The sequence below is a fragment of the Trifolium pratense genome, linkage group LG1 (assembly GCF_020283565.1).
Source record: "Trifolium pratense cultivar HEN17-A07 linkage group LG1, ARS_RC_1.1, whole genome shotgun sequence".
Taxonomy (NCBI): Eukaryota; Viridiplantae; Streptophyta; class Magnoliopsida; order Fabales; family Fabaceae; genus Trifolium; species Trifolium pratense.
Window position 1 is genome coordinate 43,261,622 of NC_060059.1, and position 13,901 is coordinate 43,275,522.

Sequence of the window (13,901 nt, forward strand, 5' to 3'; positions counted from 1 at the left end):
GTTTTGATTATTTAACTTTTATTTATATAGAAAAAGAAAGAAGATGCAACATAAGAAAGATATTAAAAAAAATTATATCAACTTATTTAGATAAGCAAAGAAATAAAATAAAAACTAAATTACTACACATGTAAGAAAATAACAGAAACATTTGAAGGTAACTAAAAAATAAATACATTATTTTTCCTATAAATTTCACAGATCCAAACAAATAAATAATAAAAAAAAATTATATAATTACAGTAGTGAAATCATGGAAAATATATTCAAAAGATTGGCATGACTTCTACAAACAGAGGACAGAAAAACAATTTACAAAGATAAAACAAAAAATTCAAACCAGATGTGATTTTTTCCCCTTTTGTTGTCTTTGATCTTGCTGTTCTTGGATGTAAAAGAAAAGTGGAGAAGATGAAGTCCCATAATGTTTTCGGTAGGATGGAAGAGAAGACAACAACACCAAACGTGTTTTTTGGGCACGGTGATAATGTTTACCAGCACGGTGGCCACCGACGAAGGTGTTCCGATCCTAAATTTTCTTTGTGGATTTTGTAAAGGAGGTGAAGGAGATTCTTTATATGGCGATGGTATTTCAAAAAATTGTCTATAGAGGTCAAGATCTAGGTGAGAAAGTGGCAATTAAGATTTAAAAAACAAATCTGTGCAAGGGTGAAGAAATAGAACATATTGACTGTGAGAAGAAGAATAGGAGATGTTGATGAAGGGAATCTTATCATAATGAAGGAAGATGTTGAAAAAAAACAAAAAAAAAAAAAAACAAAGAGGAAGGAATTGAACGGCTGTTGAATGAATGGAAGAGGAAGAGAAAATGTAGGGTTTGGGATAATAATAATAATAATAATAATTTGAGTTTGGGTCATGATTTATGGGCTTGGGCTGCAATATGATATCTTCTTATGAAATAATAGACTTTACTCTAATTATTTATTTTATTTTTTTTGACAATTTTACTCTAATTATAATTTTTTACAAAATTATTTTCATTAATTAATAAGTAAAAAGATATTTTTACTTAAATATACTGCTGATTGCTTCAAAAAATAATATATTACAGATTTAAAAAATAAAATAAGGTAAAATTTTACTTAAATATCAATTAAACTATCATATATATACTAAATAAATCATACAAGGAACAAATTATGCTACTGATTCATAGAACTTATGACAATCTCAGCTACTGATTCATGGAACTCATGACAATCTCAAAATAACTATTATAATAAATCATACATGAGACAAATTATGTTACTGATTTATAGAACTCAAGACAATCTCAAAATAACTATCATATATACTAATGGAACTCATGACAATCTCAAAATAACTATTATATGTACTAAATAAATCATACATGAGACAAATTATGCTACTGATTTATAGAACTCATTACAATCTCAAAATAACTATCATATATACTAAATAAATCATACATGAGACAAATTATGCTACTTTTATAGGACTCATAACAATCTCAAAATAACAATCATAGATTTATATATATATATATATATATATATATATATATATATATATATATATATATATATACACTAAATAAATCATTTATGGGACAAATTATGCTACTGATTCATAGAATTCATGACAATCTCAAAATAATAATCATATATATTAAATAAATCATACATGAGACAAATTATGCTACTGATTCATAGAACTCATGACAATATCAAAATAATAATCATATATACTAAGTAAATCATACATGGGCCAAATTATGCTACTGATTCATAGAACTCATAACAATCTCAAAATAATAATGATATATACTAAATAAATCATGCATGAGACAAATTATGCTACTGATTCATGGAACTCGTGACAATCTCAAAGTAACTATCATATATACTAAATAAATCATACATGAGACAAATTATGCTACTCTTATAGAACTCATAACAATCTTAAAATAACAATCATATATATATATATATATATATATATATATATATATATATATATATATATATATATATCATTCATGGGACAAATTATGCTACTGATTCATGAAACTCATGACAATCTCAAAGTAACTATCACATATACTAAATAAATCATACATGGACAAATTATGCTACTGATTCATATAACTCATAACAATCTCAAAATAACAATCATATATACACTAAATAAATCATGAATGAGATAAATTATGCTACTGATTCATGAAACTCATGACAATCTCAAAGTAACTATCACATATACTAAATAAATCATACATGGACAAATTATGCTACTGATTCATATAACTCATAACAATCTCAAAATAACAATCATATATATACTAAATAAATCATACATGGGACAAATTATGCTACTGATTTAGAGAACTCATGACAATATCAAAATAATAATCATATATACTAAATAAATCTTACATGAGCCAAATTATGCTACTGATTCATAGAACTCATAACAATCTCAAAATAATGATATATACTAAATAAATCATGCATGAGACAAATTATGCTACTGATTCATGGAACTCATGACAATCTCAAAGTAACTATCATATATACTAAATAAATCATACATGAGACAAATTATGCTACTCTTATAGAACTCATAACAATCTTAAAATAACAATCATATATATATATATATATATATATATATATATATATATATATATATATATATATATATATATATATATATATATATATTAATCATTCATGGGACAAATTATGCTACTGATTTATAGAATTCATGAAAATCTCAAAATAATAATCATATATACTAAATATATCATACATGGGACAAATTATGCTACTGATTCATGAAACTCATGACAATCTCAAAATAACTATCATATATACTAAATAAATCATACATGAGACAAATTATGCTACTGATTCATATAGCTCTGATCAATCTCAAAATAATAATCATATATACTAAATAAATCATACATGAGACAAATTATGCTACTGATTCATGAAACTCATGACAATCTCAAAGTAACTATCACATATACTAAATAAATCATACATGGACAAATTATGCTACTGATTCATATAACTCATAACAATCTCAAAATAACAATCATAGATATACTAAATAAATCATACATGGAACAATTTATGCTACTGATTCATAGAACTCATGACAATATGAAAATAATAATCATATATGCTAAATAAATCATACATGGGCCAAATTATGCTACTGATTCAGGGAACTCATGATAATCTCAAAATAACTATCATATATACTAAATAAACCACACATGAGACAAGTTGTATGATTTTACATTGCTTTTACATTGTTCAGTACTTTGACAACAAGAAGTTGTAATTCAGTTCAAGTTTTGTCTGTTAATTTAGTGTTGTATAAGTTCTTATCGAGTGGTTGATAATGACATTTTTATCCACAATGTGCGCGTGTTACTTTGTTTTGATGCCTACTTTAGGTTATGTAACAAAATGTATGTTTGAAATTTGAACTTGATATGTATCCATACATTAACTTATTTGTATTAAAATCTTTGTATTAACCATGATTTGTGCCTATGTTTTAATTGGTATTCACTGTTAAATTACTATTAATGTTAATCATTTTTGAAATAATCATACTACTTAATATATTAATGAATATAAAATTTGATTACTTTTAGAATGTGGACTTAGCAAAGTGTAACTTAAAAATGTGGACTTAGCATAGTGTATCTTAAAAAAAAATATGTGTAACGTTACGACCCGTGCGATAGCACGGGTCTATTACTAGTTGTTAATATATGTGGATGAACATTTTACAAATAAAGAAATAAATGTTGAATATACATCTTATACATGGGGATGAATATTTAATACAAAAAATAAATACATACTTACATACCATATATTCTATAACATAAACACATTTATATCAAAAATGAAGGAAAAAAAACTACAAATTTTATTTTAAAACGTTTTTTTCACAAAAAAAATAATAATAAAATGACATTTACATTTTTTATAGATAAAAACTAACCGTGCTTGGCACGGGGTGAATTATTCTAGTACTAATCTAAACCTGTGTCAAACAAAGAGTGATTATTTCCCCTTGTTGTAAACAAAATGTGCCAGCTGTATATTAGGAATGAAGCATCTAATCTGGATTGGTTATCAATCTTTTCGCACCTGCACTGCACTGCACCTATGTTAATAGGAATAATAAATGAATAATTAATCTTGCTCATCATCATTTCAATTCACTCCTCATCTCTTATTTATTGCGACACACAAGAACCTCTCAATCACATGATATTCTTCATACATCCAGTATAAATAATGGCATTGTCTTTCTTACCTACCTGCAACTACTACTCCATCTTTCTTTAGCTGCCAAGTCCACCTTAACTTTTTCTTTTTCTTTTTCTTCTTCTTAGCTAGTACTATATCCTTGTTCTGCATACATATTTACAGAGTGGATGGATCTTGTTGATGCATGTTGGCTTAGCAAAGGGCTGTTTACAGAGTTTATTGGCATTCCGTCCACCTCCACTTGCTCTTTGGATCTCCACGGAGGAGGAGAGGAGGTGGACATACTGCCAACTGATCTCTGTTAGCTTCTCTTTGTAAAGTCTTCCATGCTTTTTTATCAACCTTGCTGCCCTAACTCACTTTAATTTCTTTCTTTTATTAATTTTTTTTTTGTCATTTATTTTTGTATATTGGATTTGATCATATACTAGCTTCCTATATGCTTGTTGTCAATCTGTTCTTATTTTAAGATATCAGTTTCTTCTTTCTTTCTTTTTTCTTTTGTGTTCAGGGTTCGATTTCTGATCTTACATGTAAAATGTGATTTTCTTATTAACTGAACTATTCACGGGATAGAGATCAATTTGTTCTAGTTTATATGCATATACCTAAAGTTCACTATAGATCAATCAACCAGAGATATATAAAGGGGAGATCTTTCTGTTAGCACTCGCTCCATCTTGTATGATGAAAACCCTAGCTAACTATAGCTAGCTAGCAAGCTGATTTATTGTTTCCACTTTCCCATGTATATATGGTTCTTTCTTTCATCTTGGATCCATATGTTGTAAGTAATTGTGTATACAAGGTCTATAGGTTTACATTACAAGAAGAGGAAGAGGGTCATTTAATTTACATGGATCTATCTGCAGGTGAGTGAGTTGGAGGTGAATCCATTTTTGTTTCATGTTTAATGATAGTACTAATAAAGACCTAATTTTATTTTTATTGATCAATAAATAGATGCATTAATTTGAAGGTAAATATTCCATGTTCTGACATGTTGATATGGTTGATCATTTGATTAGATGACAAAAAGTGGGAAAGGAGGAGATATGAAGATCCATAGCTCATGCATTCCTGACACTATACTATATATTACTGTCATATCTTTCATTTTCATTATTACTAGTTACTAGCTAGAGTATTATTACTATTAAAATAAGGGGTAAATAGTTTTATACCCTACAAAGTAGTAGAATTTTGCTTTTATCCCTGACAAATATTTTTTTTTTATTATCTCCTATAATTGGAAGATTCTCTGGTTTACATCTTTATGAAAAATGTTAACTTAACATTCCGTCTTTTTGCCCATCGTAATGTTAGCGAGTTTTGGTTTATCCCCTGACTGATCATGTAATGTCATCATTTTTGTGGAATCTTAGGTAACATTTTTCATGAGGGGTAAACCAGAGAATTCCATAATACAGGGGATAATCCAAAAAAAATATTTGTAAAGGATAAACCAAAACGCGCCTACTTTGTAGGGAATAAAAACCCTATTTACCCTTGAAATAAGTTACTTTCATAGCTAATATAGCGCAGCTGGTGCAACTATCATGGATAAGGCAAATGAGATTGGACCATGCAGTCTAGAAATGAAGCAGTTATACTACGCAGTAGTATATGGCATACAGGGAGTCAGCCACATACTCAAATGTATGCATGAAGATGATGATCCCACCTTAACATCAACAAATTAACTAAATAAATCCTAATTAGACTAAACAAATCTCTATTTAATTTCATCCTAAGGTGATAGAATTTGTGTGTGTCCAAATCAAAAGATCCTTTCTTTTTTTTTTACAAATCAAACAAACATATGAATATGGCTAATATATTTTTGTTGAGTTGTGATGGTTGAGATCATATGAGGAAGATGAAGGTGGAATTGGTGGAGAGAGTTGTATAGTAGTATTAGTACTGGTTAGAGAGTGAGAGTGAATGAAAGGTATGGAGAGAAGAGAATGAGGTATATAAAGTGGGAAAGGAGTTGATATGAAGATCCATAGCTCATGCATTCCTGACACTATACTACTGCTGCCATATCTTTGATTTTCATTATTACTAGTTACTAGCTAGAGTATATTAAAATGTTCATAGCGCAGCTGGTGCAGGTAGCTAGCTAGCATGGACAGGGTCGTCCTGCAATTTAATGTGCCCTATACAAATTATAATTTTGCTGTTCTATTTTTTTAAGTCATATAATTATAAATATATAACATTAAATAAAAGTTAAAGATTATAATTTTAGTTGTTAAAACCTCTCTAATATAACTTTTAATTCTTTAGATATATTTCACTATTAAGATCATAAAAATCTAAATTTATTTTAAAATTTATTATACCACGTACGCACGCACACACGAGTGCACGCACATATGCACACATAAAGTTAAAAAAAATAGTACCACTAGAATTTTGACACCTTATGTCGTCGCTCCTCTAGAACACTCTCTTAAGCATGGATAAGGCAAATGAGATTGGGGTGTAATGTAGGAGTAAGTAAGCATTAAAATCCGGCTAACCCAAGTTACTTTTGAGCTAGCTATCTATCATCCGCCTATAATAATATCGAGTACTCGCTCACTTTTGCATTTATTATTTATCTATTTGTTCACTTGTGTTTTTGTATTTGTGTCCTTGTTTCTATCTAGGCTCCACGACCACGAGGTCTCTCTCAAGTTCAAAGGTAGCCAGCTACCCTCATCATTGCATTTTGACATTATTAATTGCAGTACAACACTCCTTCAAACCGACCCGGCGCGTGACAAGTAATAATAATACAATTGTGAAAATTTTGCTTGCCCATATTTGGACACCAAAATTTGACCAATTATAAAGTTTTGGGCCATGAGGATTGAGGCACGTAGTAAGGTTGTCAAGTACTACATAGAAGTTTTGTAATTAATGATACACAAAAATTTAATGTTTAAAAGATTAAATACATAATTTTCAAGAATTGTTTTTCATATGTGTCTCCTTAACATTTGCCCCAAGAGCACATGTTAACATTTTTTTAAAGTTTTTTTCTTATAAAAATTATTAAGTTTTTTTTTTTCTTTTGAGCTAAGCAATTTGAATTTGGGCGAGCATGGTATAAAATATAAATAAGGATTAATGGGTCTTTTTTTATTTTTTGTATATACAAACTGTTTTTCGGTATTTTGCATTTAAAACACTTGTTTAATTTTAAATGAAAACAAATTATAAAGGGTAACATGAGTTTTAGATAAATAATAATGATAAATATGAAAGAAAATATATTTTTCAAATAATAATATATATTTTGATATGAGTGTGTCCAAATTTTACATCCACTATTTATTCAAAGTACATTCCTCTCTTTTTTTTCTCTCCAAATCTCCCTAACACCCTAGCCTAAGTCCAAATCTATACTGAAGAATGTCTGAAATTATTTTAGGAATAGGCCACTTCATGACTTCAAGCAAGTTGAAATTGGAGTTTGTAACGCATATGATGGAATTTTGGTCACGCATTATTTTTATGAATCTCTTCATTTTGTTTAGTCCCTCGAACATAATTTTTCATTCTCCTTAGTATTTTGTTTATGCTCAATCATTTGATTTATTATAGGGACTAAAATGGTAAAATGAATTCAAACAGAAAAAATATATGGATTAAAAAGCATTATATATTCCACAAAACAATACAATTCATTTGATAAAATACTACAAAGACATTTGATCAGTTTGGTTTTTTTTTTACGGACAAAGTCACATATATTAGTTGTTAATATTAGTATTGTCTTTTTTTATTATTAGAACTTGAATATATATTATTTTACATCTTAAAATCTTTAACTTTTAGTTCAAATTAGTTGAACTATCCACATCATCTGATCAGTTTGGTGAAGTGAATCATTTAATGAGAAATTTGAGACTTGAGTTGAGTTCAACCCTTAAGGTGAAAGATTCTTTAGGTTAGGCGTCATGACTGAGGTTCAAATTCTGGGTGGCAAAGCAGACAGCCCGCCCCGTTTAAGCCCGCGCCAAACGTCGGGCAGGGAGGACCAATTTAGGTGTGCGGGCTCAAAACTAGTGACGCGGTGCGGATTGTTTATTTCCGGTCCGCCAATTTGTATTTTTATTTTACAATTTGATTCACTACATAATTTACAAAAAAAACATTACCAAAGAAGCCGACAAAAAATATTTTTTAACATCGCATAATAAAACTTCAGCAAGTCTATAACACCAAACAACTTAACTATAACACCAAAAGCAAGAAAACCTAGTTTTGAAAGTATATGGAATAAGTATAGGAAGAAAAAAAAAATAGTGGATTAGGTTCCTCTCATATATATACTTCAATGCACCACCAAATTTTATTTTAAGTAAAAAAAATAAAAAAAATAAGAAATAAAGCCCGCGAGCAAAACTTGTCCGCCCACCATTGCCTCATTTTTTAAACGGGCTAGGTGGGACTGGCCAACTTAAGATATCAAACAAAAAATCTCAGTTTTACGTCAAACGGATCGGTCCACCAGACCCGACCCGTTTTGCCACCCCTAATTTTGTGTGTCTGAATATAATAATGATTTCGTCTAAAAAAATAAATTACAAAGAAAGATTTGAAACACAACCAAATAGAGTGGATTCTCTCAATTTGTTTTTCCTCATGTTCCTCAAGTTTGCCGATCAGCATCCTTGAATTCACCTTTTTTTTCTTTCCTTTTCTCATTTTTCTCTCTTTCCAAATCAAGGGTTTACTACTCTAAAAATTTGAAGAAAAAATATTCCTTCCATACTAGTAATTTAGAAGTAAAATTTTGTTTGGTAAGATAATTTATAAGCATTTTTCCTTTAATTTTTTTTTGCCCATGAGTGTGTGTCTAACACCTCAAATTTATGATTGTGTCTAATTAAGTATTTCTCTATTTTGCGACGGAGGTAGTATATTTTTTTTCTTCTTATTTTATCATCATTATCTTGAAAAAAAAAGTAAATATTAATTAAAGGTATTAATTAAATTGGATGATGCCATAAATGAGAATGAGAATGAGAATGAGAATCCTTGTGATGTTTGTTTGTTTGTAAGCAAGAGAGGACAGAAACAGAACAGAATGACACAAAATGGCGACATAATGACTCTCTCTCACACTGTAAAGGGATAGATAGATAGATTTGTGGGAAAGAGAAAGAGAGAATTTTGAAATGGAAAGTGAAACTTAGCAGCAGCGTAGCGCCCTATAAATAGCAGCGATGATGTTGTCATCATATACCCATTGCCATTGCCGCTTCCTCCTTCCTTTCTTCTTCTTCTTCAAATCCCACTCTTCTTCTTCTTCTTCTTCTTCTTCTTCTTCTTCTTCTTCTTCTTCTTCTTCTTCTTCTTCTACATTCCTCCTTAGAACAAAAACAACAACAAGAATGGGTTCGCTCTCTGCCTTACATGATGAGGTCATCCAATATCCCATTGCTCGCAGAGACCACTCCATCGTTGATAACTATCACGGTGTTAACATTCCCGACCCTTACCGATGGTATATATGTATTAATATTAATTAATATACCCTTCCTTTTATTTATTTATTTATTTATTTATTTATTTATTTATTTATTTATCAGCTCAGTGACTCATCCAAGCTTAATTTGTTTTTGTTTTATTAGGCTTGAAAATCCTGATTCAGAACAAGTCAAGCACTTTGTACAAAAACAGGTTGTGTTGACGGATTCAGTGCTCAAAACATGCGATTATTTTAGAACCAAACTTGGTGAAACTATAAAAAAGGTGTTTGATCATCCTCGTTATTCTGCTCCTTTCAAAAGAGGGTCTAACACATACTTTTACTTCCACAATACCGGTCTTCAACCTCAGAGCGTCCTTTATGTCCAGGATGGTTTCGAGGCTCAACCACAGGTTTTGCTTGATCCCAATCTTCTCAGTCATGATGGCACCGTTTCACTCAACACTTACTCTGTTACCAAAGATGCTAACTTCTTGGCTTATGGACTCAGTTCAAGTGGTAGTGACTGGGTCACCATAAAGGTCATGCGTCTTCATCACAACCTTCTTCAGCCTGATACTTTGTCCTGGGTCAGTCTCAGTCAGTAATAATATCTCATACATACTCTTTTAACTTGTTAATAATCAACTGAACCATTCATAATTGAGTGTGTTTCATTTTCAATTTCATTCAGGTTAAGTTTTCCTCTATTAGTTGGACACATGATAGCAAAGGTTTTTTTTACAGCCGCTATCCCGCTCCAACAATCAAGTAAGTCATTTGTATTCTCTTTTACAATTCATATTCCTTATAGTAATTTATTTATGTGGAGATCTTGTCAATAACAGTTAGCCAGTCATATATATCAATGTTGTGTTGTGTTTTCTTTTCTTGATTGATTACTTTGATTATTTACAATATAGGGATGGGGAACTGGTTGATGCTGGGACTGAGACTGATGCTAACCTTTATCATGAACTCTATTATCATTTTCTCGGCACCGATCAGTCGCAGGATATTCTGTGCTGGAGAGATCCTCACAACCCTAAATATATGTTTGGAACAAGCGTCACTGATGACGGAAAGGTATCATAGTCTCCTTGCTTTAGTCACATATTTTTACAACTATCAATATGAATAAGCACAAAATATCAATATCAGATCATCACCGTATTTGTAGTACCTAAGATTAAAGTCAAAACATTGTAAGTCAGGAATAATTTGATTTTCATTGGTCTGGTGCATTAGTGTCACCAAATATGAAATTCTTTTTATATGTATATGACTTCAAATTTCCTAAGAAACTGACTGTTTTATTTGATTTTGCAGTATGTTCTTCTCTCTATTGAAGAAGGGTGTGATCCGGTTAACAAAATATACTACTTTGACTTGACCAAACTACCTAATGGTCTGGAAGGTTTTCGGAATGAAAATTCCGTCCTCCCTTTTGTAAAGCTTATTGATAACTTTGATGCAAAGTATCAACCCATTGCAAATGATGACACTGTGTTTACATTTTTAACTAATAAAGATGCTCCAAAATATAAACTAGTCCGAGTAGATTTGAAAGAACCAAATACTTGGACTGATGTTATCCAAGAATCTGAGAAAGATGTACTGGAGTCAGCATATGCTGTGAATGGTAACCAACTGATAGTGAGCTACTTGAGTGATGTGAAATATGTTCTGCAAGTAAGAGACTTAGAAACAGGTTCCCTGCAGCATCAATTACCAATTGACATAGGCACAGTTAGTGAAATATCTGCACGGCGTGAAGATAGTGTGGTTTTCATTGGCTTTACAAGCTTTTTAACTCCCGGTATCATATATCAATACAACCTGGAAACACAGATTCCTGACATGAAGATCTTTCGTGAGATTGTTGTCCCTGGGTTTGACCGCTCTGAGTTTCATGTCAATCAGGTAAATGATGAAGGCTAAAAAACACTCACTCGTGCTCATTGTATATCAAAATTTGAAATATCATTACTTTGGTATGAGTATGGCCATTGCTGTCTCTTGAAATCTGTTTGTTTTATTGTTGTTTCATTTGCTTTTGTTCGGTTTTGACATAAAATTATACATTTCAGGTTTTTGTGCCTAGTAAAGATGGTACCAAGATCCCAATGTTCATTGTTGCCAGAAAGGATATTATTTTAGATGGTTCACACCCTTGTTTGTTATATGGATATGGTGGGTTTAACATCAGTCTTACACCATTTTTCAGTGCCAGCCGTATTGTCCTGGCGAAACATTTAGGTTCTGTTTTCTGCATAGCAAATATTCGAGGTGGTGGAGAATATGGAGAGGAATGGCATAAAGCAGGATCCCTTGCAAAAAAGCAAAATTGCTTTGATGACTTCATTTCTGCAGCTGAATACCTTGTATCTACTGGTTATACCCAACCCAAAAAATTATGCATTGAAGGTGGAAGCAATGGTGGACTTCTTGTTGGCGCTTGCATTAATCAGGTCTGATTCATTTTCTATTCAATTGGGAGTTGCATTTGTTCTTTTCTTCCTAACTCCTGATTTTTATTGCCCCCCCTGCATTGAGCTGGCTGTATTTACTATTTCTCCCCATTTTGAACAGAGACCTGATCTTTTTGGGTGTGCACTGGCTCATGTTGGGGTTATGGACATGTTGCGGTTCCACAAATTCACTATAGGTTTGTTCTGATGTGTTCTTTGTATTGTGTACTAATTTGTTGTGTTTTTATACTGATATTGTATATTGATTTGGTGTTTTGTTATTCAGGTCATGCTTGGACCTCAGATTTTGGTTGTTCTGACAAAGAGGAAGAATTTCATTGGCTAATCAAGTGAGTTTGGTTTCCTGATCTTCATTGAGCTTACAAGTGATGTTGCAGGCTGTGATGAAGGGACATGTGTGTGTGAGAGATATCTTATGATAATACTATGTTGTTTTAGGTACTCACCATTGCATAATGTCCGGAGACCATGGGAACAACATCCAGACAAGTCAATTCAGTACCCATCAACAATGCTATTGACAGCTGATCATGATGATCGTGTTGTACCATTGCATTCATTGAAGCTTTTAGCGGTTAGCCGGCTTCCCATAATTTCTGAATTTATTTATTTTGCTAGCTGCAAAATATTAACTTATACTCCAAATATTTATCAGACCATGCAGCATGTCCTTGTTACTAGCCTGGATAAAAGTCCCCAGACAAACCCAATAATTGCTCGAATTGAATGCAAAGCTGGACATGGAGCTGGTCGTCCAACACAGAAAACGGTAATAATTTTGTTTTGGTTCTAGCTTCCATATAGTATTGTTGTATTGTTATCTTGGCAAGTTATACTAATAAGTTATTGACCGCAGATTGATGAAGCTGCTGACCGGTATGGTTTTATGGCAAAGATGTTAGAGGCTCTTTGGATTGAGTAGAGTTGGAGGTGGATATCATTTCTTTCTTTTCCACCCATGACAATTTGATAATAACGGAACAGCATTAGGTGGTTTCTTGAATACTATACAGCCATGGCAGTGGCCTAAGAAGGCTTGTTATATTCAGTCATTTTTGTTTTCCCTTTCTCGACACAATAGAAAAGTTATCACTCTTCAATAATAACATTATTACACTACATAGGTTGCAATATGAAATGTACATATCCCCTTGTATTATTGGAATGGAACAAGATTCCTCCTGAAATATTCAAGAATGAATGCTAATTAATGTAATAATGTTGTTCTTAAGACATACGAACAAACCTCGACACAAAACACCCGGCTAACAAAACCGTCGGCGATGAGGCTGCCAAACGACGAACACACAAAGAAACTCCGGCGAGAACAAAAACCCAACCCTTCTAAATTGGTGGATACACATCTACGACCCACCATCCCATAAAAGGAACCGCAACCAACACAACACATCAACGAAAAAGACGACGGTGGAGGGAGGTGTAGAAACGGCCGCTGGAAAGGAAGGAACAGAACCACCACTGCGATGGAGGCGGGGCTGGTTGAACCAAACCAGTGAACAAATAGATCTGACTGAGGCAGAACAAGCGGACACAGAGAAGCAGCCACCGTGTACTAACCCACAAACCACCGTAAAATCACCGGCGCCTGACTGGATAACAGTGGTGCGGAGGGAAGCACCGCAAAATCCTTCT

General features: G+C 31.9%; 1 protein-coding gene across 1 annotated transcript; it reads left to right on the forward strand.

Annotated features, from left to right (window-relative positions):
• Positions 1–9,413: 9,413 nt before the first annotated feature.
• LOC123907538 (prolyl endopeptidase-like) lies at positions 9,414–13,467 on the forward strand. Its single transcript, XM_045957841.1, has 12 exons — positions 9,414–9,594; positions 9,649–9,792; positions 9,920–10,346; positions 10,451–10,527; positions 10,680–10,842; positions 11,086–11,679; positions 11,847–12,227; positions 12,349–12,424; positions 12,514–12,577; positions 12,687–12,822; positions 12,904–13,017; positions 13,105–13,467. The coding sequence occupies exons 1-12, from the start codon at positions 9,512–9,514 to the stop codon at positions 13,168–13,170; spliced, it is 2,325 nt and encodes a 774-aa protein (XP_045813797.1). The 5' UTR covers positions 9,414–9,511; the 3' UTR covers positions 13,171–13,467.
• The last annotated feature ends 434 nt before the right edge of the window (positions 13,468–13,901 follow it).

Bases quoted from the DNA above. Each gene is read 5' to 3' on its own strand.
- LOC123907538 (XM_045957841.1), top strand. From the start codon at position 9,512: ATGATGTTGTCATCATATACCCATTGCCATTGCCGCTTCCTCCTTCCT. The intron at 12,578-12,686 runs GTGAGTTTGGTT...ATGTTGTTTTAG, and splicing joins GAATTTCATTGGCTAATCAA to GTACTCACCATTGCATAATG. The intron at 13,018-13,104 runs GTAATAATTTTG...TATTGACCGCAG, and splicing joins GTCGTCCAACACAGAAAACG to ATTGATGAAGCTGCTGACCG.